This window comes from Chinchilla lanigera, unplaced genomic scaffold, assembly GCF_000276665.1.
Source record: "Chinchilla lanigera isolate Chin_1 unplaced genomic scaffold, ChiLan1.0 scaffold00006, whole genome shotgun sequence".
In the NCBI taxonomy this organism is placed as follows: domain Eukaryota; kingdom Metazoa; phylum Chordata; class Mammalia; order Rodentia; family Chinchillidae; genus Chinchilla; species Chinchilla lanigera.
This window is the reverse complement of record NW_004955407.1, coordinates 1167205-1194329: the sequence shown is the minus strand read 5'-3', so window position 1 is coordinate 1194329 and position 27125 is coordinate 1167205. Positions and strand designations below refer to the sequence as shown.

Below are 27125 nucleotides of genomic sequence, written 5' to 3'. Positions count from 1 at the left end.
GTTCCGTGTGAGCGTGTGCGCGCATGAATGTGAGGAGGGGTTTGCGCGTGAGGGAGGAGGCACCTTACAACCACAGAGGTAACGAGAAGCCTCTTAGAAGACATGGCACTTAACTGAGGCCCGAAGGATGGTAGGATTTAGCCAGAAAAAAAGTGGAGAGACAAGGGTTTATTAAATATATTTACAAATCCTTAAGTAACAGAAGACAGTGGCATAAGGAAATAAAATGAGGTTAAGTGTGCCAGTGGCATGGGTTTTGAGGGAATGAGCAAAGTGGAACTAAAGATCTCCAGGAGACGTTTTGAAGACTTTGTGTACACCGTGTTAAAGAATGTAGATTTTTAGGGCTGGGGAATGTCTCAGTAGTGGAGACTGTCTAACCTACCCAAGGCTCTGGGTTTCATCTCCATGATAATCAATCAGGCAGTCAATAAGCGAGCAAACAATCAAGAAAGAACTTACTTTTATTCTGAGTGAGTGACATGAATAAAAAAGTGTTCTAAGTGAGTGACATAATCCAGTTTGCATTTTGAAAAATTCACTATGGCATAATCCAGTTTGCATTTTGAAAAATTCACTTGCTGCATTCCTGCACAAGTTACTGTGTCGGGGAGACTTCCCTAATTTCCTCAACCTGGTCAGATGAGACTGTCCTAAAATTTTCACTTGCCCTTCAGAATGCGTCTTATAATTTATATCGAAGTAAGTGGTACGATTCAATACTGAATCCACTGAATCTCCCAAATCCCCCCTCCAATGACGTCATCTCCTAGAGGGTAGAAAACAAACGTTCCAGGGACCTGCTGCACCGTGGGCCCCTCTGAGGACAGTGTGTGTTCAGTAAGTGCGAAGTGAGTGTGCTGTCTGTCAATATCTAAGGAAAGTTTCAAGATAAACTAATAATTTAGCTAAAGACAACCCAATTCTACACATTCTCAACCCCTTTTCTTTGCAGTTTTTGGTCCCTGGATCCTATTGACAGCTTTCTCTGTGACAAGTCTTATGATGGAAATTAGGGAAGAAAAATGAATAATAAATATTTTTAAAATTATATTTTAAAAGTTAATAATATTTTTAAAATTAGTGACAATATATTCAAGAAATGACTGTCCAAGGCTGTAATCAGCAAAATGAAACAGGTAATGATATACGCATTTCTTCCTATTACTACTGCTTAAAGAATTTTTTAGTCTGTTGTGGGTCCCTTGTAAATCTGTGATTACATGCCAGCTTACAAGAATTGTAATGCCAGTATAGAAAGAATCAGTCTCTTTTAAATTATAGTTCTAAACTCACTACTGGAATTCGTTAAAAAGGATGAAGCACTGTCCAAAAAGGTCAAAAGATACAGACAAATCGGACAGAGCTCCCTTTTTACTGTTCTTAAATATGTACTTGTTTTTGATCCATGATAAGTGAGTGCTTTTCTACTTAGGAAAGTTTCATACTGTGTAAAATTAGGATTTTTAGGTGGAAAAATAAATACATGTTTAGACATTTTTTAAAAAACAGTTGTAGTTATGAATAACAACTGCAAATGCAGTTATAGAAATAGCTACATTCGAATAGAGCTTATTTAAATTTTTTCCTTTTAAATCAAATCTTGCTCTCACATATTCCTACTAAAATTAATTTCAGTTCTTGAAGTTATGGTTTGTGCCTTAAAAGGAACACAAATTTCAGATAGTCCAACTTAGTTATCTTTGGCTCCGTGTATGCGTACATTATCTCATGATCGTCTTGCTTTCTTTTCCCATTGCTGAGACAAAATACCTGACACCCAAACTTAATGGAGGAAAGATTTATTTAGCTCACAGTTTGTAGAGTTTTAGTTCATAGTTAGCTGGCTCCAAGGCAGGGTGGCCTGGCACAGGGGCATCGCAAAGGAGAAACAGTTAATGGCTGGCAAAAAGCAGCAAGACAGCAAGCTACAACCAACATGCAACAGGCCTCTTTCTGTCCTTTACATCTTATCCAGACTACCCACAGTTAGGGACCAGCAGCACGCATGCCCTTAATCTTAGCATCACAGCCTGTATCACCTTCTTGATCCCAGCACCACGCACTCTAGATCCGCCACCTCCAGAAAGCCCCAGGTGTGATCACATGAGGCTCTGGGAGCACCTAGACATGAGCCATAACAAGGCAGAAATAAGTGGCAATATGTTTAGTGTTTCGTTGAGAAATTCCCATGAAAAGCAACTGTGTATTTCTCATTCAGAAGGAAAACAAAATTCAAGGAACTTTTATGTTCACTAGAGAAATGTGAGATTTATAAATGCTCTAAAACTATAATGTGATTTTTGCTCCCGTACCCGTTCTGTTCCTGAAATAAAAGCATGCTGAAGATCATCTAAATTATTCTGTGAGATTAGGAGGGAGATGTGGAGTAAGTGAATTTTACTGTAGGAAAATTACATATGTAGATTTGTTAAAATATGGAGAAAATGGTAGTATTTAGAAGCAATAAAATTTAGAAGGGTAATATAATTAAAGTATTTTGGGAAGTATTTAAAGTAGTATTTAAATACCAAGTATGGGCACCATGATTATATTAGATGCTTATTAAAGTTATGGATGTATCAAGGCATGGACATCTTCAAAGTTCAAAACACTGTGAGGAAATGTTCATTATCTTTACTGATAATAGGGAAAAAAGGAATTTAAAGTAAACATAGCAAATCTGAGTAATGTTAGTGTAAGGAAAATGTCACATAAATGCAAGTACTTGTTTAACTTTGTGTTAGGCTGTACTGCCCTTTATCCATGTTTATTAATTATTTATATCTTAATAGCAAGCTTCATATAAAAAGCATGCATTTAATGTAAGTGGTACAGAATTTAGGCTGTTCATTCATACCTGAGGAAAATCATAGTGGAAATTATGGAAATACTGACATAACTTATCAAAATGATTTCAGGTTGTTATTACTTGGCTTGAGTGGGAAATGCTATGCACAATAAATTCAAAGAACACCTATTGTTTACCTACTATTCTACGTATATTTCCAAATTCTTACAGAAATTGCCCATTATTTATTATTATTCTCACTTTGTTGTTAAGGAAACAAGCTAATAAAGTATATGAGTATGAGCTCCTGTTAGGAAGTCAAGGCTTAAATAAAATGTATCTTTTTTTAACACAGGTTTTTCTTGGCATGGTCACGGACCTCTCACAGGAGGGTGATAGCAGTAGCAGTTGGAGCAGTCACAAGGACAGTGATAATGTACACTTACTGTGTTTTCTATATCCCAACGTTTCTAGCACATTATATAAATTCTATTAATTTAATTTGAAAAAGAATTTTATGAAATAATATAGTGCTTTTCCCCAGATTTACAGAGGAAGAAGAATATATGGGAAAGAGGAGTAGACAGCTTATATGGGAATATAGAGGCTCATCACTCTAGAAATGCAAAGGAGTGAAATACAGGCTTTTTAAATTAAAAATTTAAACATCTTTTCTATTTCAGTGTGCTTTTAAAAGAGTAATACTTTTAAGAATTTATTATTTATAATGCTGTATATCGCATCCTAATAAGTTTATGAAGCATCCAAGTCCTAAGAAAGAGAAGATGGAAAATAGTTCTCTTCATGTTCATAGGTGGGTAAAGAATAACGCAGACATATTTGTTTCCAGGGACATTGAAAAGGATTGATTTGCGATCCTGAGATGGACCCTTGGGTGGCATTCGGTATTTTGAGCAGGTGTCTTCCTGGAGATGGAGGGAAATAGTGTTTCTGACCTGGGGAAGAGAGAAAGAGTAACAGCACAATGGACAGGGCCCGTAGCTGGCAATGCAGGGAGTAATTGAGCTGTTCTTGTACAATTCAGCCTTTTTGGTTTCTGGGTTTTTGTTTCGTCCATTTGTTTCTTCATACTGGGATTTGAACCCAGGGCCTTCACACTCAGCTATAATCCCAGCCACTTCTTACTTTTTATTTTGAGACAGTCTCCTAAGTCACTGAGCTGCCCAGGCCTGAGCTTGAAAACACCATTCTCTGGTTCAGCCTCCTGGAGTGCTGGAATTACAGGCATAGACCACCGTGCATGGCTTAAGCTTCATTTGCTTTTAGAAATAAATACCTAGCTTACTGTTATTAATATTCCATAGTGGTGATATTGTTGTTATTAGTTAGTAGGCTCATACAAGTCCTGCTGTATGAACTGAATGAGAAAATTGAAATATATGTATCAATTTTAAGGGACCTATAGAGAAAGCGGAGATCCCTGGGGATGACAGAAGAAATAAGGACCACAGTTTGGAGTGAGTAATGAGTAAATTGGAAAAGTATCAAAAGTAAATTAGGTATAAAATGGATAAACACATTTAAGGTTTTCTTTTTGATTGTGACTTACAGTATTATTGCCTGGAAGAACATTATTTTATCCTCCAGGAGAGGGGTCTGGTGAGTTCAAAAATACTGACAATGGGGAGCCACCAAAAGCACTGCTCCCTAACAGCAAGGACTTAATCTAAATAACGTCATAAATTTGCAAATTGAGAAATCAGTATGTTTTATTAATTGATTTGTGTAGTCCAGTGCCTAGCAATCTCCAAAAGTGTGGGAGATTGGTAGTTTTGAATTGTTACAGTGCTCTCAAAAGATTTCATTTTATAATTATAGTGAAAGAGCTTTTTTTTCTACAGAACTCATTTAGATCTATATAATTTCTTTAAAAGTTTTTTATAGAAAAAATATTGTTTATATTGTAAATCAGTATACACACATCTATTTTTTAAAAATCATGAAACAATACTTATCCTTATTTTGCATTTTGCTCTTTGTAGGCCTTTTCCTACCCTTCTGCTCACTTTGGCATCATTACTCATGAAATTATTTTGATGACTTAATCATGATTAGAATTTGCATATTAAATATTTGTAGTCCTAACATTAAAACAGAAAGAGATGTAATCTTAAATCATTAGCTATAAGATTTAAAGCTTGTGTTATATATTGAGACAAGTTCTGCTCGGAGTGATAGTTTATACATAAAAAATGTTACTTTATGGTTACAATTTCTGTTTCTTGACCATTCAGTGATGGAAGACAGCAAAACAAAAGAGTATGATATTCACTCAAAATCACACACAGCCAGTTTTATACTTTGGTGACTTTTTGTAAAGGGTTTTTAAAAATTGCTTTTGAGAGGGGCTGGGGATTTAGCTCCACTGCACAGCGCCTGCCTGACAAACGCAAGGTCGTGAGTTTGATTCCTGGTACCGGAAAAAAAAAACAAAAAAATTGCTTTTGAGTAGTATTTTATTTAGTATGCTTTATAGTTGGCTTTAATATTATTTTAGTGGAAAATATGCATTTCACACCTTGCAAATGAGGTTGAGGTGAGTATAGAGACAGAGGGGAGTATACACCAGTAAAAATACCGGATTTTCTGGATATATTTATGGAATCTAAGAACAAGTTAGACAAAACATATTAGAAATGCTTTCCAGAAGGACTGTGGCACAGCTCACTCTATGAATTCTCATTTTTAAGGTTAATTTTGGAGTTTATAAAGCAAATGATCATAAACTCCTACATACAATTTCAGTCCTAGTAGAAAAAAGTGTTTATACCCATGGAACTTTTAAAATACTTCCTGTTGTATTTTGAGGACTATAGTATTTCATATAACTGGTAGCAGAGAAAGTAGAAAATTTATTATTTTGAAACCTTACATAGTAATTGAGTGTTTAGAGTTACACATAAAACGTCTTGATTTTCAGAATAATTCTCAGAGATAAATGAATCTATTTTATCAGTCTTTAATTATATACTCAGTTGCTAGGGAATATTTATGTATAAAAATTAGATTCTAGTAGATTCTACCCTATTGTATATCTGTGTGGCTAGATATATAGGTATACAGACACCAGGTAACAATTGTATTTTGAAACCATAATACGTGATTTTTGACTTTTATTTAACATTCTTACATATCTCAGTTTATGAATAATAAAATAATTTTCTGATGGCTTTGAGATATCTTTCAATTATAAAAATAATCCAGCACAAACACATGAATGGCATTTACATTTGATTATCTCAGGTTTTCCAGTTACTTCAGGGATGTTCCTTGGTTATTGTAATTTTATCGTGTTCCTGTTCCTTTGCTGAACTACCGTCTGCCTGTATAATATCCAAGCTTACTTCAGCCTCTTCGTGTAATCTTAATGGTTATTTTCTATTGATTCTCACAAGTCTTCAATTATTATTGGGAACTTTAAACACTTTAATGCCAAAATTGCATTAATCTTTATTTTATTCTAAGGAACATCTATGTTTAACAGTGTCCATGACTTTGCTGTCATTTTAGTGCTTTATTTGCTTATTCATTTTTGTGCCTGAGCAATCCTTATGCTTAGAAAATTCTGTCACAGTTCATGACTGTGGCACAGCGTGAAGGAGGGAAGACCACTCAAAGAGGACTGTGAGTCAGTGGCCAACTCATGATCCAAGAGGGCCCGAGAGGCTGCCGCTGACCTGAGAGCCCTGCACCAAACAGGAGGGTCTGACAGGGACAGCCCCAAACTGAAGCCTCTGTGGCGATTTATTACGAGAACCAGGAAGCAAGGGTAAAGGTCAAAGGAAGATGTCTGTGGAGGAGTTCATGTAGGGCACAGGGGAAGAACCAAGCAAGGACAGGGCAAGGTCAGGGTGGCTGACCTTTAAATGTTGCAGGCCTGACCGTAGGGCCAATCTAAGGAGTAAATCAGTAGGGTGGGGATGAGGGCTAGCGCATTTGTAAGGCTCTGGCCCTCATCCTGTTTTGATCCTACTTGGACCCGTGGCCCTTTTAATCTCTCACCATGCATTCTAGGAGGTTTGGGGCATGTGGCGCCAAAAGTCCTTTACCTCTGCATACACAGCTGTGGTCAGTGCCCCCACAAAATTCCACCTCACTTCCTTTAAACTGCAGTCCATACTCCTTTATACAATGCTGCCTTAAATTACCTAAAACAATCTATGCATGATGCTTAAACATTTCCTGATATTAACTGATAAACTTGTGTGTTATATTTAATTATTTGGTGCAGTCACTCTGAAAGATAAAAGAATATGCATTTGCTAATATCATTTTTCTCCTTTTGTAGTACTTGTTTCATTCTGCTCTGACTGCTGTTGCAGGTGGCCGTAGACCAGGTAGCTTATAGGGAACAAAAATTTGTTTCACATAGTAGTAGAATCTTGAAAAGTTCAAGTTCAAGGCACTGACGATTTGGTGAGTGTGAGAGCCCATTCTTCATTTGTTTGTTCACTGTGTCTTCATAAGGTGGACTGGACAAGGTGTTAGTGGAGTCTCACTTACTAGTTCCATCTATGAGGGGTTTGCTCTCATAACCTCGGCACCACTCAAAGGCTCCACCTCCCAAAACAGCTACATTGGTAATTTCACTTCAGTGTGTTACTTTGAGGAGATACACAACATTTCATTCACGGAAGCATCTGCAAACTTGTAGAATCTATATTTAAAGATTTTCATAGAAAATGAGGTTTTCATATCAGCTTAAAATATGCTGGCTTATCATATCTCTGAAAGAAATTCGTTGTGATTTGTGCTTTTGTTCAGTAACTTCTCTGGTTCTCTTTATTTCCTTACACAATTTGCTCTTTTCAATCTTTTGAGTTTTGTTTTCTTATACAAAGTAGCAACCTGCTGAGAAATTTATGAGAGAATTGTTAAAATTAACATGTTACTGTCTGTTTTAAGTTTCCTCTCTTCAGATTTAAAAGATACTTAGCATAGAATCCTTTATGAGTTCTACCTTGGAAAGTATAGATAATTGCTTACATTACAGTTGATATTTAAGACATTTCATCTTCTGTTCTAGGCTTTTTTTCACGGCAAACTGTCTCTGAACACATTCCACTCATCCAGTGTTCTGATTGTCCAATGTTAAAGTTTTCTTAAACATCTGGAATATCATGCTTGTAAATCTCTTCACTTTAAATGTTTCTGCCATGGCTTTTTCCCCACAATATTTCATTGTTCCTGCTGACATGGGGTATTACTAGGGTTTCTTTTTCAAATGCAAACTATACTTTCATGTTTTCATGGGTTTGTTATATAGATACATTTGTACATATTTAATCAACAAAGGTTGTTTGTAAATATAATACTTTGGCTATTTTGTTTTTAACTTTGATGGTCTGAAATTTATGATAATTTCTTTCATATTGTCCTTCATTACAGCTTTAGTTTAATTTCTGTTAGAGTTTACTTTTAATGGTGAATTTTGATTTAATTGTATTCTGCCATAATATTAAGAAAATTAACATATTTCAGATTTATAATTTTAGTTGTAAATTATCATTTCTATGCTTTCATATTTTATTAATGATACTTAAACATTTCCTGATATTAACTAATAAACTTGTATGTTATATTTAATTATTTGATGCAGTCATTCTGAAAGAAAAAATATGCATTGCTACTGCCATTTTTCTCCTTTTATGGTTTTAAAATAATCAAATCCAGAGTTGTGGAGTGATTAGAGTAATATACCAAAAAGAAATAGACACTACTACTAATTTTCACTTTGTTAAGTTACATTTTCAATAACTCTAGTTTTTTCCGTATATGATGGAGTAATAGTCATATGGTAAGTGAACAAAGGAATATTTGTAAAAAAAATACTTAATATGTTTACATCATTTTATGGTATTTTAGAGTATTAGTAAAGTTTATATAAAATGATAAGTTAAGGGAGGACAGTGGATAAGCCAAATGAAATTAAGGTGATCACTAACTAATTAAGTACCATAAAAGAATCAGGTAATTTAAGAGATCTTTCTCTAAAGGACTGTCAATCCTAAATATGAAAACTTAGTTAGGAACAAAAAGTCCTTTAAATACAATCACTGTAAATTGTCTTTTTGTACTTAGCATTATAAAATTTAATATCTTCATTTTTAATATACTGGTAACAGAAAGAAATAAGGAGTGATACCATTCACACACTATAATCACTTTCATTAAATAGTATCTGGTCTCTAGTGTTTACTCAAGTCTTGTACAAGTAGGAATGATCTAGAAACAGTAGATTTAGATTAATAGTTACTGTTTTAACAACCTCTCTCCTTTAAATTTTTATTACCAGGTTCTTTTACCTGAAGACAATGCTGAATTAAAAATGTCTTTATGTACTGTAGAGAAAAGCTAACTAAATCAGCATTTTACTTACCTGTCCTATAGTCAGTATTAGAGAAAAGTACAATCAAAATATATTTTTATGTTGCAATATTATGGATTATTTGAAGCAACTGATTATGAGATATAGTTTCATTAAAATATAATTAGTGATATGTTAATTTTAGGTTAACACATAAAACACATGCAATAGGTAGATGGATAGATGGATTGATAGGACTGTTACCTTTTTATAGTACACATAGAAATAATTCTTATAAGAAAACTCATTCATGTTTGCTAAATTACATAACATAAAATATTTAAATTTTTAAAAAATTCAACTTGTAAATATAGTGTATCAAAAGTCTCAGATTGTTCTGAAGTATTATACTTCATTTTGTATAAAGACTACCATCCTAAATAATTCAGGTTTCCTTAGAAATTGTATATATGTATGTGTAGTTCTAAGAATGCAGTTATACACATGCATATTTTCAAATATGTCCTAATTTGGATTTATACATTGTAATTACATTTTTCATGAGAATATTATTAAATTGACATGGAATCTCATTATTGAAAATGAATATTTGATGTCATACCATATAGCACCTTCACCATGAAAAGTTGCAAAAACAGCGTGGACAAAAACCTCCTAAGGAAAATTTGATATAGATTTCCTATGCTTTTCCAGACCTATTTTCAACACTGCTAAAAGGGGGGAAAATTCGAGAAGGCACTGAAGAGACGGCCTCACCAGACCCCGATGTTACTTCTGCTCTGGATGTACATGCTGCAGCTCCGTAGGAGCCAGGTTGGAAAAGTTTCTAGGAAAACAGCATATTCATGTGTAGCGTATTTTTTAAGTAGCAAGATTCTTTTTCTGTAACAGTTTGTTTTTATAGGCCCCAAAGTTGAGTAAGTTATAAAGTCCACATTGCAGTTTGAATTTAACATTAATTTTCTTAATTGTTTTTTTATAAATATCAATGATAGAGTTTAGATTTTCAGAAATGAAACATACTGGTTTAAAGCATGCAAAATTATCTGATTAAGAAGCATCATATGTCTGTTTTATGCAGAAAGTATCAAGCTGTTATGGAGCCATTAAAATGGTAGATTATAAAGTTGTTATAAACTGTCACATTTTTATCAAATTTCTCAGGCTTTTCTGTGTATAGAATGTGATGACAGTAGGAAATTTGTATAACTGTGTTTGGCCCATACCTCTAGCACAAAACAACTTACTGCTTTTGATTTTCAGTGAAATTTTAAAAGTAGTAAGTATTTATTTGTCGTTTAGTTCCTAACTCAAAGACTCTGTAGTTAATCATCAGCATGACTTTGAAAGGGCACTTTTTTTGTCCTAAGACGAGCCTCACTAACCTACATTTCAGATTTTGCTTGGTTTTGAAAATATATCAGATCTCCATTCAGAATGTTGAAATGTAACATAGAGAAGTGTTAGCAATTTTATGAATAATTACATAAAATAACTATAAGCATAAATAATGTATTTTGGACAGTGAAGATTTATAAAGATTCAATTGCCTAGAAATGACTAAGATTTATTAACATGACAAATGTAAAACTAAATTTAATTTTGACTGTAGGGATTTAAAAACTAATTAATACAGTTAAGTTTTAAATAAAAGAACCAAGGAAAGTAATAGGAAGTACTCTTGATATTTTAAAACCTGTAATAATAGGTGCACAGAAATTGGGAGTTAACTTTGCATGTATGTAAAAGCTAATGTTAAAATATCAGTTATCTATGCATATTTAATGAAAATGTGTCATATCTAAACTTTAGGATGATTTTAAAAACAAAGTCTTGATAGTAATCTATACTTGTTGTATAGCCTTTATCACATTTCCATTACATTACAAGTACTATTTTAGGTGTGTCTATTTTGTTTTGCTTCTATAGCATTGAAATGTAAATACTTTGAGAGAAGCAATGGTATTTCCATATTCCATTTATATTTCAGTCTTTCATGAGCCCTGATAAGTTGATTTTCAATGATTATTTCCTTCTTATGGCTGTTAACCGAGCTCATTGTAGAAAATTAGAAGCATCAGAAGCAAATATTTGCCTATATGTGCTTGATTGACTTTTTTTCAAAGTAGGTTGTCATTTTTGTAACAATTTATATTCATTAACTCATTAAGATACTTTTTAGTCTTCTACCTGGAATCTAGAAAGCAAAAATGGAAAATTATATTCCTGATGTGAACAGACCTAGAATGGTCATCCGAACTATATTTTAAAATATTGATAACATTATGTTGTATTGCATAAACAATCAGACTGAACTGTCCATTCATTAAATTACTGACACATAATTAATAATGTAAATTTCTTTAACTTTTATGATGAAGCATCACTAACAAATTTGGCTGCTCTAGATTCTGTAGCTATGATACGGATTAATGAAATTGAAAAGAAACAAGACATCAAGAAAGAGCTCTCTGTATCATTTCTAATTTTTTGTTATTGTCTTTAATTGTTTGATTATTCTTACATCCTTACATTTGGTAATCTGAGCAACTTCTTTGAAGATAACAATATGTAATATAACCACTGTTAATTTCTACCATCTTGCTTTGAAATCCTGTATCATTTTTATTGTTTTTGTGTTGTCTTCATTGTTGTTATTTTTCTATTATTGTTATCAATCTATTGTTTTTGTTTTTGTCTTCATTATTGTTATTTTTTTCCTTTTTTAAAATTAAAAAAGGGAACAGAGCAGCAACTGTTAGAGGGAAAGTGGGCCAATGAGCATGATTTTCTAACCAGTTGACAGGAAAGCTAGCCTCCTTATCCTGTTAATCAATAGGTAACTTTAATGAGTGTGTTAAATATCTTCTTTTCAGTACAAAATAAATGGTCATAGATAGATCAGCTTCAGGGGTAGTGATACATAAAGATAAACAGTAGTGCTCCAGACACCTGCTTCAGTGGATAAAGCAAAAGCCCAGACAGGTTATAAGACAGGACTGCAGTCCATCACAGGCCATCTGGTACCCAAGAGATAAAATAGTGCAGCCCACTCTTTTTTGCCTCATAATAGAGATTAACTTTGTGCATATGTACGTATATGTCTGCATATCCATGTGCATTTGGGTATGCACGTATGTATATATCTGGGGGTGTGCGTATCTGTGCACATACACAATGGTATTAAATTTGTAAATGAAAGCTCACAGCCTACACTTTGATGCATTGGCTCTTTCAAAATGTACCACAGGAATGGTATATATATATATATGGTATGTGTAATGCACAGTTAGATATATATAAAATGGTATATAGAATGGTGTATATATGTATATATTTTTACAAATTATGAGCCTACATTGACACGTCATTATGCACAGTATCCGTGGTTTACATTGGGGTTCACTACATCCTGTGGGTTTGTATAAATTTATTATGCTATTTACCATTATACTTCCACACAGAGTTAGTTCAGTTGCTTTGCACAGAATTCTCTGTGCTCCGACTGCTCATCCCTCCCTCCTGCTGAACCCGTGGCACTACTGCTCTTTCTGGGTTCTCCTAGTTTTGCATTTTCAAATGTCATACCACTGGAGTCACACCGTTTGTGTCATCTTTAGATTGGCCCCTTTCACTTCATAATAAGCATTTCAGTCTTCTTGATGTCTTAACACGGCATGACACCTCATTTAGACACTGAATAGTATTTAGACCCTGAATAATACTTGATTTTCTGATATACCTGTTGTTTTTAAAAAATGGACATCTGTACATGTTTTGAATATTTTCCCAGCCACTTTTAATAAGGGTGAGTGCCAAACATGGAAGCTTTGTTTATACTTTGATAAAACTCATCTTTACGTATTTTAAGGTAGTCAGTAGTCAGTCCAAAGTGGACTGCTGTGTAACTTTTCATGTGCTCTTTTGCTTCTGTGTGCTCTGTACATCCGTGAGAAGCTAGCCATTGCATGTTGACTGTCGCATGGAAACGCAGCTCTCTGTGTGCTTGTAGCTTTTGTTCTGTTATGATTGTCAGGCCGTGATGGGATTTTTGCTATTTTAAAATATATTTCAAAATTGAGGGGTTAATGCACTTTTTAAACTTTAGGAAAGTGCCATACTAACCTTAATGATGTTGCTATGTTTCCCTGAAAGTTAGGAAAAGAAATATGTGATAATTTAAAAATCAATACATTAATGAAAAATAGCAAATATTTAAAACATTATATGATTTTAAGAAAAAATAAATGAAGAGTCATTTAATACTGTAAAATACGTTTGTGGAGGGAAGGGTCTTGATATCAGCTGAGTGATCCTTCTTCCACGTTCAAAGTCTTCCTGTACCCTGAATTCAAGAAATTGATAGGTTGTAGAACACATGCAAAATCAGTGCAAATCCAGCCAGGTTACTACTTTACTGGAGCAAACACATCTATTTCATTTCTGACGTAGAGTGCTTTGTGGTAGCTGACCAGTATTCATGTAGCAGAGAATAAGAGCAAGGTTCAGAAGGGTAAGGGCCCCAGAACAGGTGGATTCCTACAAAATGTGATTGTCCTCCCCACCCTCTGCTGCCTCTTTTAACTGTGGATCTTTAACTTCTGAGTGGCCGAGACAGTTAGGAGCCATTGCTTACAGTCGCTGCCATGCTGTCACCTGGTACCATGGTAGTGTTTTTTAAGTGTCTTACATTCTTTTTCATACTACTACATAAAATTGAAGTTAAATATGGGCTTTTGTTTCTGTTGCATTTACTTGTTAAATCAAATCCAAGAACACTGTGGCTAATTTATAAAGGTAAACCAAGTCCAAGATAAAGAAGGCTCTATCCCAGCTACTGATTGGTAGAGAAGAATTGGGAGTGGCCCTTTACTTTTTTTGAAAGTTATTCTCCTATAGAATTTAACTGAAATTAATAAAATGAAAATAACATGACAAGAGGAATTAATGGATGTAGAAAATATTCTGTGCAAAGGCAGTGTAATGCAGTCATTGAGAAGATGGGGTGTTAAAAACATATAGAAGCACAACTGATAATATACCTAACTCTTGGAAACAGCCTAGATGCTTATCAACACATGAAAGAATAAAGAAAATGAGGTTTTTATATACAATGGAGTATTATGCTGCCATAAAGAAGGATAAATTAGAGACTTTTTAGGTAAATGGGTACACCATTAGGACATAAGTAAAATAAATCAGATTGAAAGCATCATTTCTCATTTACAAGCTGTGTAATTTTACATGTCTATTAATTTCTTTATTTTTTAAAGTTAGGTCAATAATTAATGACGTCATGAGATTTCCTTGATAATTAAATGAGATATTTTATGAGATTTACATTAACAGTGAAATATAAGGTTATCTGGCACATGAAATTAAACCTCTATATTTAATAGGAATTGTAAGCCACTGAAACCTTGTTGAAATGAGGTAACAATTTCAATAACTGGGAAATATTAAAATGGGGGAAAAGATGCATGTGGAGAAATTATTTTATTTGACTAAAAACAAATAGAGTTTTAAATTGTGTTTATTTTCTTCCTTCAGCTGCTATTTAAGTCAGTGTTTTTACCACTTTCCTCGCCTTCCCTGGACATTTATATGCAGCCCCCTGGGACATCTCATTTGTAGCTACCATGCTCATAGAACTTTCCATGTTTTCCAGAATACTTGGTGCACCATAGAACTTTGTCTGAGGAACTGCAACATAATCTTAATTGATTTCTGAAAATTCAAAGTTTTTGTATTCTCTTTAAAATTAATTTTTGATACACTTTTGACATACATACTGATCACGTGCATCATGCAGAATTTGTACCTATATATGATACACCTTTTTTTCCATTCCCCTCCCTCCCCTCCAATCCTCCTTCCCTTCTCCCTTTACAAAACTTTGTCTCTATTGTTTTCCTTCCGTTTTTTATATATTATCCTTACTCCTTTTCCTCCCCCTCCTCCTCCCTTGTTCCCTTTCCCATTTGAACATTTTCTTCCCAATATCTATCATCAGTATTGATATGTTTGTTTTTTTCTCACAAAAGAGAAACAATACAATATTTAAATATGTGTGTCTGATTTATTTTACTTATGTTCTCATGATGTATCCATTTACCTAAAAAATGTCTCTAACTTATCCTTCTTTATGGCAGTATAATACTCCACTGTATATAAAAACCTCATTTTCTTTATTCTTTCATGTGTTGATAAGCATCTAGGCTGTTTCCAAGAGTTAGGTATATTACCAGTTTTGTTTCTATAAACATGAGTGTCCATATATCATTGTAGTGTGATGCTGTTTCCTCTTTCAGGAAGATACCAAGAAGGGGAATAGCTGGGTCAAATGGAACCATTAGTTGTAGTTTTTGAGGACTCTTCTAACTGACTTCCACATTAGTTGTACCAAGTCACTCTCCCACCAACAGTGGAAAAGGGAGCCTTTTCCCACATCCTTGCAACCATTTGTTATTGATTGGTTTCTTGATGGTAGCCACTCCTTCTGGAGTGAGATGGAATCTCAGTTTTGTTTTAATTCACATTTCCTGGGATAGCAATGATGGTGAACATGTTCCATGTATTTACTTACTCTCTGTCCTTCTTCATCTAAGAAGTTTCTATTCATGTCAGATGCCCATTTTTGTATTGGGTCTTTAAATTTGGGGGGTCTCATTTTTTTATTCTTTATGTATTTTAAATATTAGTCCTTTGTCTGAGGAACAGCTGTAAAATTTTTCCCCATTCTGAGGTTGTCTGTTTACTCTGTTTACTCTGTTTACTTGTTTCTTTTTCTGTGCAAAAGCTTGTTGATAGAATGTGATCCCAGTTGTTGATTCTCTCTAAAATTTCCTGTGGAATTGGGATTTTGGTCATAAAGTCTTTGCACTTCTGTCTTCAAGTATTTTACCTATTTTATCTTCTAGCCATGTGTTTCTATCTTAATATTTAGATCTTTCATCCATTTTGATTTTAGTTTAGTGCAGGGTGAGAAAGATGGGCTTACAGTTAATCTTCAGCTTGTGGAAAGCCAGTTTTCCCAGCACCATTTATTGAAGAGGCGATCTCTCTTCCTGTGAAGGTGTTTGTCCTCTTTGTCAAAGATAAATGTGGCTGAGTGTGTTTCGAGTTGTTTCCGCATCTTCTGTTCTCTTCCTTTGATCCTTAGGCCTGTTTGTTTTGTGTATGTATGTATGTATGTATGTATTTATTTGTTTATTGCCAGTATCATGCTGTTTATCACAGTAGCTTTGTAGTAGAACTTCAGGTTGGAGATTATGATGCCCCCTATTTTGCCTTTGTTGCCCAGAATTGCTTTTGCTATTTTAGGTCACTTCTGGTTCTAAATGAATTTTAGATTGCTTTCTCTAGTTCTGTGAAGTATGCCATTGGTATTTTGATTGAGATTGTGTTAAATCTGTATGACAGTTTACCTATATTGGTTATTTCCCTCCGAGAACAAGAGATACCTTTTCATTTTCTGATATCTTCTTCAATATCCTCCACATACAAGACCCCAAAGCCTCCACCAAAGACTCCTAGGTTTAATAACCAAATTCAGTAGTGTAGTAAGACACAAAATCAGCACTCAAAAATCAGTATCATTCACGAACACAAATAACAAATTCACGGAGACAGTTTAGTGAAACCACACCTTTCACAATAGCACCAAGAAAAAATAAATCCTTGAGAATTAATCTAGCAAGGAAAGTTGAAGACTTTTACATTGAAAATGGCAGCACTCTCAAAAAGCAGATCAAAGAGGGTATCTGAAAATTCGAATGTTAACATTAACCTATTGTATCTTCAAATTCAATACTCTTAGCAGTAAAGCCTCTGTGTCTTTCATTTTCCTTAAAATGTTTCCTTTTCATGTAGTGTTTTCTAATAATAATGTGTCCGTAGTTTTAAAATCTTCAGGGACTTGTCAGCACCACAAGCGACTCTGATTCACACATTTTGGCTGGTTCTGGAGACCTGATCTGTCTTCCAGCTTTGTATCATTTCCTCCCCATTTGTCTCATGTTCCAGTCAAGACGGCATCTCCCTGTCCTGCAGGCACAATTTCTAATGCTTCTCTGTACCCACCAGAGCTTCTCTCATTACTGGTTCTCGCCTTCCCAGATCTACTCATACCTCAGTTATGACACTAACTCTGTGCCCTTGTCTGTAAACCCCGTGACCTCAAGGGTAGAAAACATCACTCATGTTTCTGGGCTCCCATGGTATCCTGCGTACACTGCTGTGTGACCTTTGTGCCCTGCTGTCCTGAGGAACATAGATTGTGGGTAGCTCTTTCCTTCATAAAGTTGTAACTTTGTGAAGTAAAGGACTGTTTTTCTTTTGGTTGTAATAAATTAGTTCGTGGAAAAATGACTTTGGGAATTGGAGTTTTAACATTAAAACAGTAATGGAAGCTGAAGGGAAACAAATCATCAGTATTATTGGAAGTAATCTTTCTAAGATTCCTTCACACCTTGTAACTAATTACTCATTAACTCTTAAAGCCCTGATTCTGTAAAGTCAATTTTAAGTTTACTTTTTAGTGTAGATGTCCACGTTCAATTGCTTGCATTCTCACGGAAATAAATCTGTATTGCTGTAGGAACATTGTAATTCCCATGCTCCATAGTGGTATGTTCATTTTCTACTGATGTCTAATACCTCCAGCTGCATCTTCACTAGTAAACATTGAAATTATTTTTGGTGCAAGTAGTGATTTAAGAGAGGTGGTCATGGCTAAATACAATTATCTTGTACTTAAACTCAGTTTTAGTTTTAATTCTTTCACTGTTTCTCTTTTTTTCAAGAATATTTTAGTGATAGTTTTTTGATCCCTCCTTATACTTAGTTAAGAATTAGTATTCAGTGTTGGCAGTGAAATTAGTGAAAAATCTCAATTATTTATTATTTATTTCTTTATCATTTATAATCTCATTTTAAAGAAAAAATAATTAAGATATTATCGGACAGGAGGCAGTTTCTCCAACATGGTCAGTGTTGCATTTTTAACTAAGACCCTAGTCCCAGAACTTCTGTTCTTCTATCTAGAACTATTTTTAATCTATCACCTGATTTATTCCCCTATTTTCATTTACAGGATCTCCTGTATGTTACACAAAGAAATCAAAATATACTGTATATTTTATTCTAATGATAATAAAGTTAATTGGTAAATTGATAGTATTTGCACAGGACTTGCTACTAAGCTAATTTCTTAATGCTTGTTTGAAGTATTTAAGAGACAATCCTTGGTGTCAAGATATTTATGATATATAATAGAATGTGACCTGTGGTAGTGATGCAAAGCAGCATGGTCTGTGGGAAGGAAGAAAGATAAAAGAGTTGACCTACTGTTTCTCAGCAGTCTCGGAAACTATAGTGTACACAGAGCAAAGGACAGGGAAAATGGGTAGAACTCATCCTGACAGCAGAGGTTCTTAGAAAATTTAATTCTTTCTCATCACTGAGGCATGGTGTTTGTGCTCTGGTTCTAGCCTGTACCAGGAAGAGACTGTTGTCACTATATGTACGCCACTATACCATCCAGACAACAGGGTGAATTAGCTGTGATCAGATACTCTATAGATGGCCGGAGCGCCACTCAGCACAGTGCCTGCCCAAGAATATTTCTTCTTACTTTTTATTACCCTACTGTTAAGGAAAATATTATAATTCAGGACTTCGTTATTTTTCCACAGCCTGTTTCTTAACCATGCCATGAAACTAGCATATTTACTGTACACTTTTGTATACTAATCAAATATATTTTTTAAAACATAAATGGCAGTTGGAAATTCAATTCAGTGTCTGTGCTACTGAAAAATACAGATGGTGAGATTTCTCTAATGATTAAATCTATGTATTGAAAAGTTGTATTTGTAAGTCCATTTAGTACTGATAGTATTGAAAATTACAAGTTATTTATCAGAATTACATATACTTCTAATTTAAAAACTCATCATACATTTTATCATCTCTTCTTTCTGCCAGTGAGAGAGGCCTTAAATTTTCTTTAAAAATTGCACAGATAATACATGCTAGCATAATCTACTAATACCAAAAACTCTGAAATAAAAGGTCAAATCTTCTAGCTCTTACCTTTTCTTAAAAGGAGAAACTTGGTGTGTGTCTCCACGCAATTTTGCAAAAAAAAAAAAAAAAAAATGGGACTGTTCTACAAATTTTCCTGTGTTTAGTGTTGGTATGTGTCTTTCCAGGACTTTTAAGAAAATAAAAATTAACCAAGTGTATACATTTTTCTGTAGATTTTTTTAATCACACCTGACGCTATACTAAAGGTGACCTTCTATATCAGCATGTGCTAATGTCTCATACTTGACATTTTTTCTTCTTCTCTTATTTGTTACAGGATTAATAAATCCTGTCTAGTCAGCTGTAAAGTTTATCTAGAATCTCTACCCATACTGTAGCTACCCTAATCCAAGATCTGCCTCCTTTCACCTGCACTGTTTGAGTAGCGTCTTATCCGGAATCCCTTTTTCACTCACCTCCTTCAGCCTGTTACCCAGATAGCCGTCTGAATGATCCACGTGAATGTGAGCAGCGCTTGTCATTTCTCATGCCTAAACTTGACAGTGGATTGAAATCCTAAAAGGCAGAGTCTTCTCGATAGGCTGTCACAGTCCCAGTGATCTTTCCTCTCTCACTGTTTTTTTGAATTCATTTTTTTTCCACTCCCACCCTTGCAAAATGAGTTCTAGTACACTGGGCCTGGGCCACTTCTTGGATAAACTGTGGTCCTCGATCTTACTATTTCCTCCTCCTTTCACGTTCTTCCAGATTTCTTGTTGGTTTACACCCACGTCAAGTGTGAAATGGCAGTACCTGACCAAAGAGATCTCCGTTAGCTCACGTGAAAGAACATCTCCTCATTCACTCGGCCTTGTTCCCTATCACACTGTTACCACTAGTATTTTCTTTTATTCATTTTCTTTTTAAAAGCATTGTCTCCAAGTACAATTTCATGAAAACAGAAAATTTGTCTTACATTTTCCCCTTACATCAAGAGCCCCATTTGACACATGTTATTAAATAATTAATTTATTGAATAAATTATTGGATAATTTGAGTGATTGATTAGATATTAGCATTTATAATACAGTAACATAAATACAATACTGTATCCATTTACCTTCTATAAATATTAAATATGTCTGTAATTTTTCACTATTAGCAATACATCATTACTTGCATATATTTTGAAGAAAGTATTTTAATAGTAGAAATACTGCATGAAAAATGATAAAGATTAATTTGATATGAGCTTACAAGGTAACCTCCAAAAGTGAATCATATGTATCTTTAGAGTACTGAATGTTTTGCTTTGTATTTTATGCCTCTTACATTTATTCAGAATTCTATATATTTTAATATAAATTTTGCTTATAAATGGACTTGATAATTCATTTTAGTATAAATGCCTATGCAAGGAATACATTTGGTATTCAGTAATGCATATTTTCCAAGGAAGTTTTTGGTATATGAAAAATTTGGTCTGGAATTACAGAAGTTAGGTTTATTTTCAGTTGTACCAGGATTCTTAGTATGACTAATCAGCCAAGTATTTTTTTATTCAACTCAAATAGAAATCATGAAATTGAAATGTCACTTGAATGAAGTCAGAGGAGGACCCCCACAAAGGAGATGGAGTCCTCAACTTGCCCCCAACATCAGACTAGGTTTGTTGACTATCATCATAGAAAACGAATTTCATGATGTGTCAACCAGAGGCATGGACAGATTTACCTGCAGTTAGGAAATAAGAGAAAATATGAGAAAGGCTTTAGAACAAGAGGCTCATGAGCATACAGCTGGTGGTCAGACTGGTCACTTAAAAGAGTGGAACTAGTTTTTCTGGCTTTACTGTGGGGATCTAGGAGTTGGTACTTTTCCAGTGAGTCATGGGTCTTGTCCTTCTTTTAGGCATTTTCCTTGTTTTATATGACTTCCTTCCTCTGGGATCTGGGCTAGCAGCCGTTTTCATCCTTTAGTGTTATCTTTAGTGAGTAGCACATCATGGATTAAAGTCTGAGGATCCATATCTTCTCTGCAATTAGGCTATTTGGTCTATTTCACTAGTATATCTTTTCATTTTTATTAAAATTTTCACATTTTGAAAAGTCATATCATTTTTAGAAAACATGCTGTGCTGATGCATTTATAGAAGTAGCAGAACTTTAAAAATTAGTGTCTAAGGGGTACTATTGAAAATATATTCATTTTGGCCCCACAGATGGAATTCCATGATTAAAATATATTATAAACAAAAACTCACTTTATTATCCATGTCAGTAAGTGCAATATTTCCCACCTTGTCGTGTATTATGCTAATGACTTTTCAGCTGAATGCCTTTTAATTACAAAAACAGTTGTCACCTGAAAAGCATTACTCACAAGAAGGAGTGAGTACAAACTGGTTTGTGTGATATAAACGTATTTTGAAGAAATCAGCAGAGGAATCATTTGCTGGTAGCTCTAAGGGACAAAAATGTCTTAAACACAACCTTCTAAAATAGTTTTCCGAATCAGTATTCAGTAAGTATGAAGTACACATGCCCTCCTCTTTCCTGGGCAAATGTTTCAACAGGTCAATGTTGAAAGGTTGCCAAACTGAAAAATGTTTTGTAGTGTAGAAAGAACATGAAAAACAATTTGAGGGCATTATTCACTGTGGCCTAATCTCTTCACAAGTGCCTCCCCAGCATTCTAAAGAAGTAACAAACCAGACACAGAGAAGCCGGGTGCAGATTGGTGATCAGAAGAAAGCCCCCCATCACGTGCTTGTCTCTTCCAGAATGTTGTTGGTAAATGGCTGTTGCGGGCAGCTTGGTGCTCCAGTTATTCCCCAGCAGTGCAGTAGAAGCTGAAGTGCGCTGATACTTAGCATGTGGGGACTCACTGAACAAGTGCTAACCGAAGCCGAGATACGAGTCTCAGAGTTTCCAGATTCTGTAAGGAAAACTGAGGATCCCTGTTGACTTTTATATTCCTTCTGATCGATGGAGTGTTATGACTTTGGAATGAAAATAAGATATTCATGTGAACAGCACATATTAACTTAAAATTTCATAGAGATTTTCCTGGCAAACTAGAAGATACTTTGTATAAAAACACTTGAGTGCATTGATTTGTCAGAAGAATTGTTTTGTTTTGTTTTTTTCTATCTGGAAGGCATGAAAATAAAGCTTAGTGGGAGAAATTGTCAAAATACATACACTACCATATGGGAGTCAAAAATGTTAAAAGGCATAGAAAATATAGACCATGGTAATAAAAAAAATTGGATATAGTAAATGACTTATGGAATTAACTGAAATGCATTGGGCAAAGCAGGAATAATGTGCAGAGTGACCTGGAAACTTCAATTATAAGTAAGTATTAAAAAGGAGCAATTACACGGACTTCAGGTAACAGTAGGGCAATGACATTCATGAATCAAAATGTGAGATCCAAAAGGGAGAGACATCTATGGAGTTGTACAATATTTAAATAACATAAAGAGAAAAATCAAATGTTGAATACTGAACGGCGAAAGAAATTCCATATGAGACACAGATTTCTCAAGGTAATATTGAAAATTCAAAGCAAATAAAGAACAAAACAGGGCCACTCATGTCTAGAAGTTTTTTCATGTGTGTACAAGCATGCTTAGCTTACTTTCAGTAAAACTAATGCAGATAATCTGTAAACAGAGACTTAAACAATCTGCTAACTGAAAAGCAAAATGGAAATACTACATTTCCGTCATCTGTTAATTTCTAACTCATACCATGAAAACAACCAGGTCACAGTGTAGTTTTCAGTGCTTAAGAAAATAAGGAGGCTGGAAAAACTACTTCCGTTAACTTTTTGTTTAGCCTATGTCAAAAACAGGTATCCTAATGACATCTGAGCATGAGAGCTCCTTTAAAACTGAACTTACGAGACTACAAGAAGAAAGTGTGACATTATGCCATGTAAAAACTGCTTCAAGCGTGTCCCATGGTCTGAGGAGTGGGAGTTTGTATGTTTGTTTGGTTTCCCCTTGTGACTCACTCACTGAATATTGGAGTTTCCATGCTTTGCTCTACTGTAATGACTTGTTTAATAAGATTTTGACTTTCTGTTTATTTGCTTGCTTTCTTTGGGATGTGTAACTTGCATAAAACTCAATTTTCCTAAATGTCAAATGTGAGTAATAGTATTACCTCATTAAATTTTTGCGAGCAGTGTAGGTGATAAGATATTTAAAAGTGTAATGCAGTGGTTGTACTTGTTCAATAAGTATTCATTATTGATGATAAATAATATCCTTAAAATTAATGAAGAAATATTTACTGAAGGATTTTGATTTTTTTTGTATGAGTTTTTTGCAAAGCATTCTTGGTTTGGAGGGAGAAATGCATGATGTTGAACCATTATCATGAAGTACACGTTAGTCATTTCTATTGCTAAACTTCAGCTTTCATTTTCTATTGCTAAATCCTTGACAATAACTGCCTCACTTGTGTTTGAAGGTCATTTTGTTTCACCAGCATACTGCATGGATTTTGAGGAGGCAAGAATTGAGGTCGGGGCATTTGGAGTGACAGCTGCAGTGGGGCCACACAAAATGATAATGATGGCTTGAACTAAATTATTAGAAAGAGGGATGGCAAAAAATTAATATATGGTGCCTGTGTTTTAGGAGAAAATCTACCTTGCCAGCTCTTGAACATGTGCCAAATGCGAGGAAAAGTAAACGAAGATGCAGGCCTAGTTGGCCTTTACTGTCTGATAGATTGCGGCTATATTTACTAGGATGGGTAAGTCTGGAAGAGAAACAGAAGATAGTTTGAACCAAGAGTTCTGTTTCAGTCATACTTTATGATGCCTACAATGCATCTAAATAAATATTTCAAAAAGGTTTTGAAGTTCAGTGAAGAAGTCAGGTATCTGGATGAGAGTCAGATTAGGAGATCCCACAGTGGTGGCGAACCCACGGCACACGTTCTACATAGCAGGCTGTTTGTATTATTAAAAGCTTTAAAAGGTTCACCATCACCGAGAGACATAAGCATAAAAACAGAAATGGAAAGAATTTATGGCTTTTGTTACCCCCAGTAATCTCTTCATTTAGAGGCTAAATTTCCATATTGTCCTCATGGTCTTTATCATTACACTATTTAATAAACTTTCAGATTTATTTCTAATTGCTAAATGTTATTCACACCTAGTCCTCACCTTCCTTATCATGTTTTTTAATTCGGATATTTTAAATGGAATATCTGATTGGCCGGCATTAACCTAATGTTTTCTGATGATTGAGTGTTAGCGGAGGCATTCACAACTTGAAAGTTCAAGCTCAGTATGTATTTGCATATTCAGGAAATATTAAGATCCTACTAATATCCTAGTATTTCCCTGGTAACATGGATGCAGTGAAGTACAAGATAAAGTTCCTCCCTTCATTAAGCTTGCCTTCTACTTAAATTTATTTTAGTTTTTAAGAGCCCTTCATATGTGTTATCAGAACATTCCACATATTTTTAATAATGTCTTGTATTTTTATAGACTCAAATGTGTCAATTCTTTTTTTAAATCAGTGTCCTTAGCTGCAAAAACAGGATATTAGGTATAGTTTGTACTACTATACATGAATGAAACTCAATAAAATTTGAGATTATTTTTCTATGCTTTCTATATTTGTGAAGTCCTCTGAAACCTACCATGGTATTCATGTTTTTGAACATAATACTAAATTAAGATAAATATTTATTATCTTTTAATTTTCAAAGTCCTGTAAATATCCAGTGTTGGTGTTTGCAGCATGATACTCACCTCAAATTTTGGTGATACCAATGGACTATAATATAGAATAGTTAATCTTCATGAATATTTGATAACTTTTAAAATGCGATAATCATTTTTCTTAGTGACATTTATCCTTATTGCTACAGTATATTGGTTTTTTTCATATTTATTATTTATAGGAAAACCTACGAAAAGTGACAAATTTGTTGAAAAAAATTAGTCGCAGCAATTGTCTTATACACATACCACTGAATTCATACCCTTTTATTAAATATCATTGTAGTACTAATAAAAAAGTTTTATGTTGCCCACAGTGAAATAGAAATGTATCTTTACGTGATACATTTTGCTTCTCATTTTATTTTCCAAAACTAGTTATCATTTAAATGCAGAGCCTTCATTTTTCTGCTGCAAAAAACAGATTTATGTTATTAACTACATGCCTAGCAGCAAAATTCAGGGCACTAATTCTCAAAGTTTATGTCAGGATATTGACTCAAAGTGAATATTTAAGTGGTTCTGAAGAAAATCTCACATTAAAATAAAAAGGCCCCTTAAGAAGCTTTCCCTTGATAGGGAATGTTAGATGCATATGCTTTAAAAATTAAGCCACTACAGCACTACATAGTGAGATGCCTGTGTACCCTCAACAACTATAACTTATTTGACTTATTCACATAAGAGGAAGAATGTTTGGAACAAGTCACATATATGTCATTTCATTTCATCAAATGAAGTGTCCTTTATTTTCAACTACTGTCACTTTAGAATGAAATTAGATGTTCTTTGCCCCTCTGTCTCTTTATTCCATTTAAACTGAGTTATCTGGGTGAGGGAATAGTTAGGCATAGTCTCAAACTACAAAATACTTTAGAACAAGTTAAATGGGATCTGAGTAGGACTTACAAATTTATCATTATTTTACTATATTTCTTTGCTTTACTTCTAAATATATCTTTAGATTGTTCTGAAATGAAAAACATAATCTTCTATTGCATTACTATATTAATGAATCATCTATTAATGTAATGATAGACAATTTTAAAAGTAATTTACCTTTTAGAGTTACATCTTTGAAATAATGGTTTGTGATAGTCTATGTGCATAATATTCTCCGTGTATTTATCAGTAACACGTTTTGAGGAGGAAAAAACAAAAATTTTCTGAACACATTTTTCTGCTTTTTAGTATATATTTTGTATCTGTTACTAATGGTGGCAAAAATAAATTCAAGACTTAATAATTTTAATAATAAAGTGAATAATGTCACATCACATAATTTTTAAAAGAGGCAAAGAAAAGGGAAATGATTTGTCCTGTGTATCAAGAAGAACTTAATAATAATAAAACAGAAGTACTTAATCACTTAGGACATATAAGGAATGGCAAACGCCAAAATACTTTTTTATAGCTGTCTCATGCCTCAATGCCGGTAGAGGGCTTCCTGCTTCTTTCCCCACTGTCAGCATAAGTAACACTGGTTTTCCACTGAGCACCTTGCCCCCCATTTATACAGACCAGTTGCATCACTGCTTATGATCCTAAAGCTTAGAGCATGATTTCTTCCCTACCTCATCTCTCTGTAGATAGAAGAGGTAAGCATCTTCACTTAGAAGAGGTAAGTTACTGATCTTTGCTTTTACTGTGTGCTCTAAGTAAGTTATAAAGACTTACTAGTGCCCCTTGAGTTTGTATTTTGAGAAACTATCTGCTTTTATTTTATATTTTAGTCATTTTAAATAAAAGTTTGTATTTCTGATGAATTCTAAAGATTTTCAAAAGGAAGAAAGTAAGAATTTGAGAAATTTATGTTATGACTTTGGACATATGGATCAATTTACCAGCATAGTATCTAAACATTCTTATCCTAGAAAGGCTACGTGACTGCCTTATTTTATTTTCTAAGAAAATAAAGCAATCTGACCTCTGAATGACTGCTAGTTGCTTTAAAAATTAATTTTCTTGTTCTAACTTTCAAACCCTAAAAGAAATTCTGTTTTTTGGACTAGTTTATTCAGTGTGCTATAGAAACAAAATTTAATTTATTTCTAGAGAACCCTCAGGTATAAATGGACTGCAGATTGCCCAGAACTCTTTACATGTACATTTCTTATCGCTTCTAACATGTATTCACTTCAAATGAGGATACCAAGAGTACATCAGGAAAAATACTCTTAGCTGCTATACAGCAGTAAG

At 34.1% G+C, this 27125-nt stretch overlaps 1 protein-coding gene across 4 annotated transcripts in view; it reads left to right on the top strand.

The window, feature by feature from the left end:
* The window catches only part of Epha6 (EPH receptor A6), an 822128-nt gene that overhangs the window by 26213 nt on the left and 768790 nt on the right, over window positions 1-27125 (top strand). For all 4 annotated transcript variants that reach the window (XM_013503527.1, XM_005375499.2, XM_005375500.2 and 1 more), the window contains exon 2: window positions 9834-9953. In XM_013503527.1, coding sequence (XP_013358981.1) covers window positions 9906-9953 — 48 coding nt within the window. In that variant the 5' untranslated portion in view covers window positions 9834-9905. The remainder of the gene's footprint in view (window positions 1-9833; window positions 9954-27125) is intronic.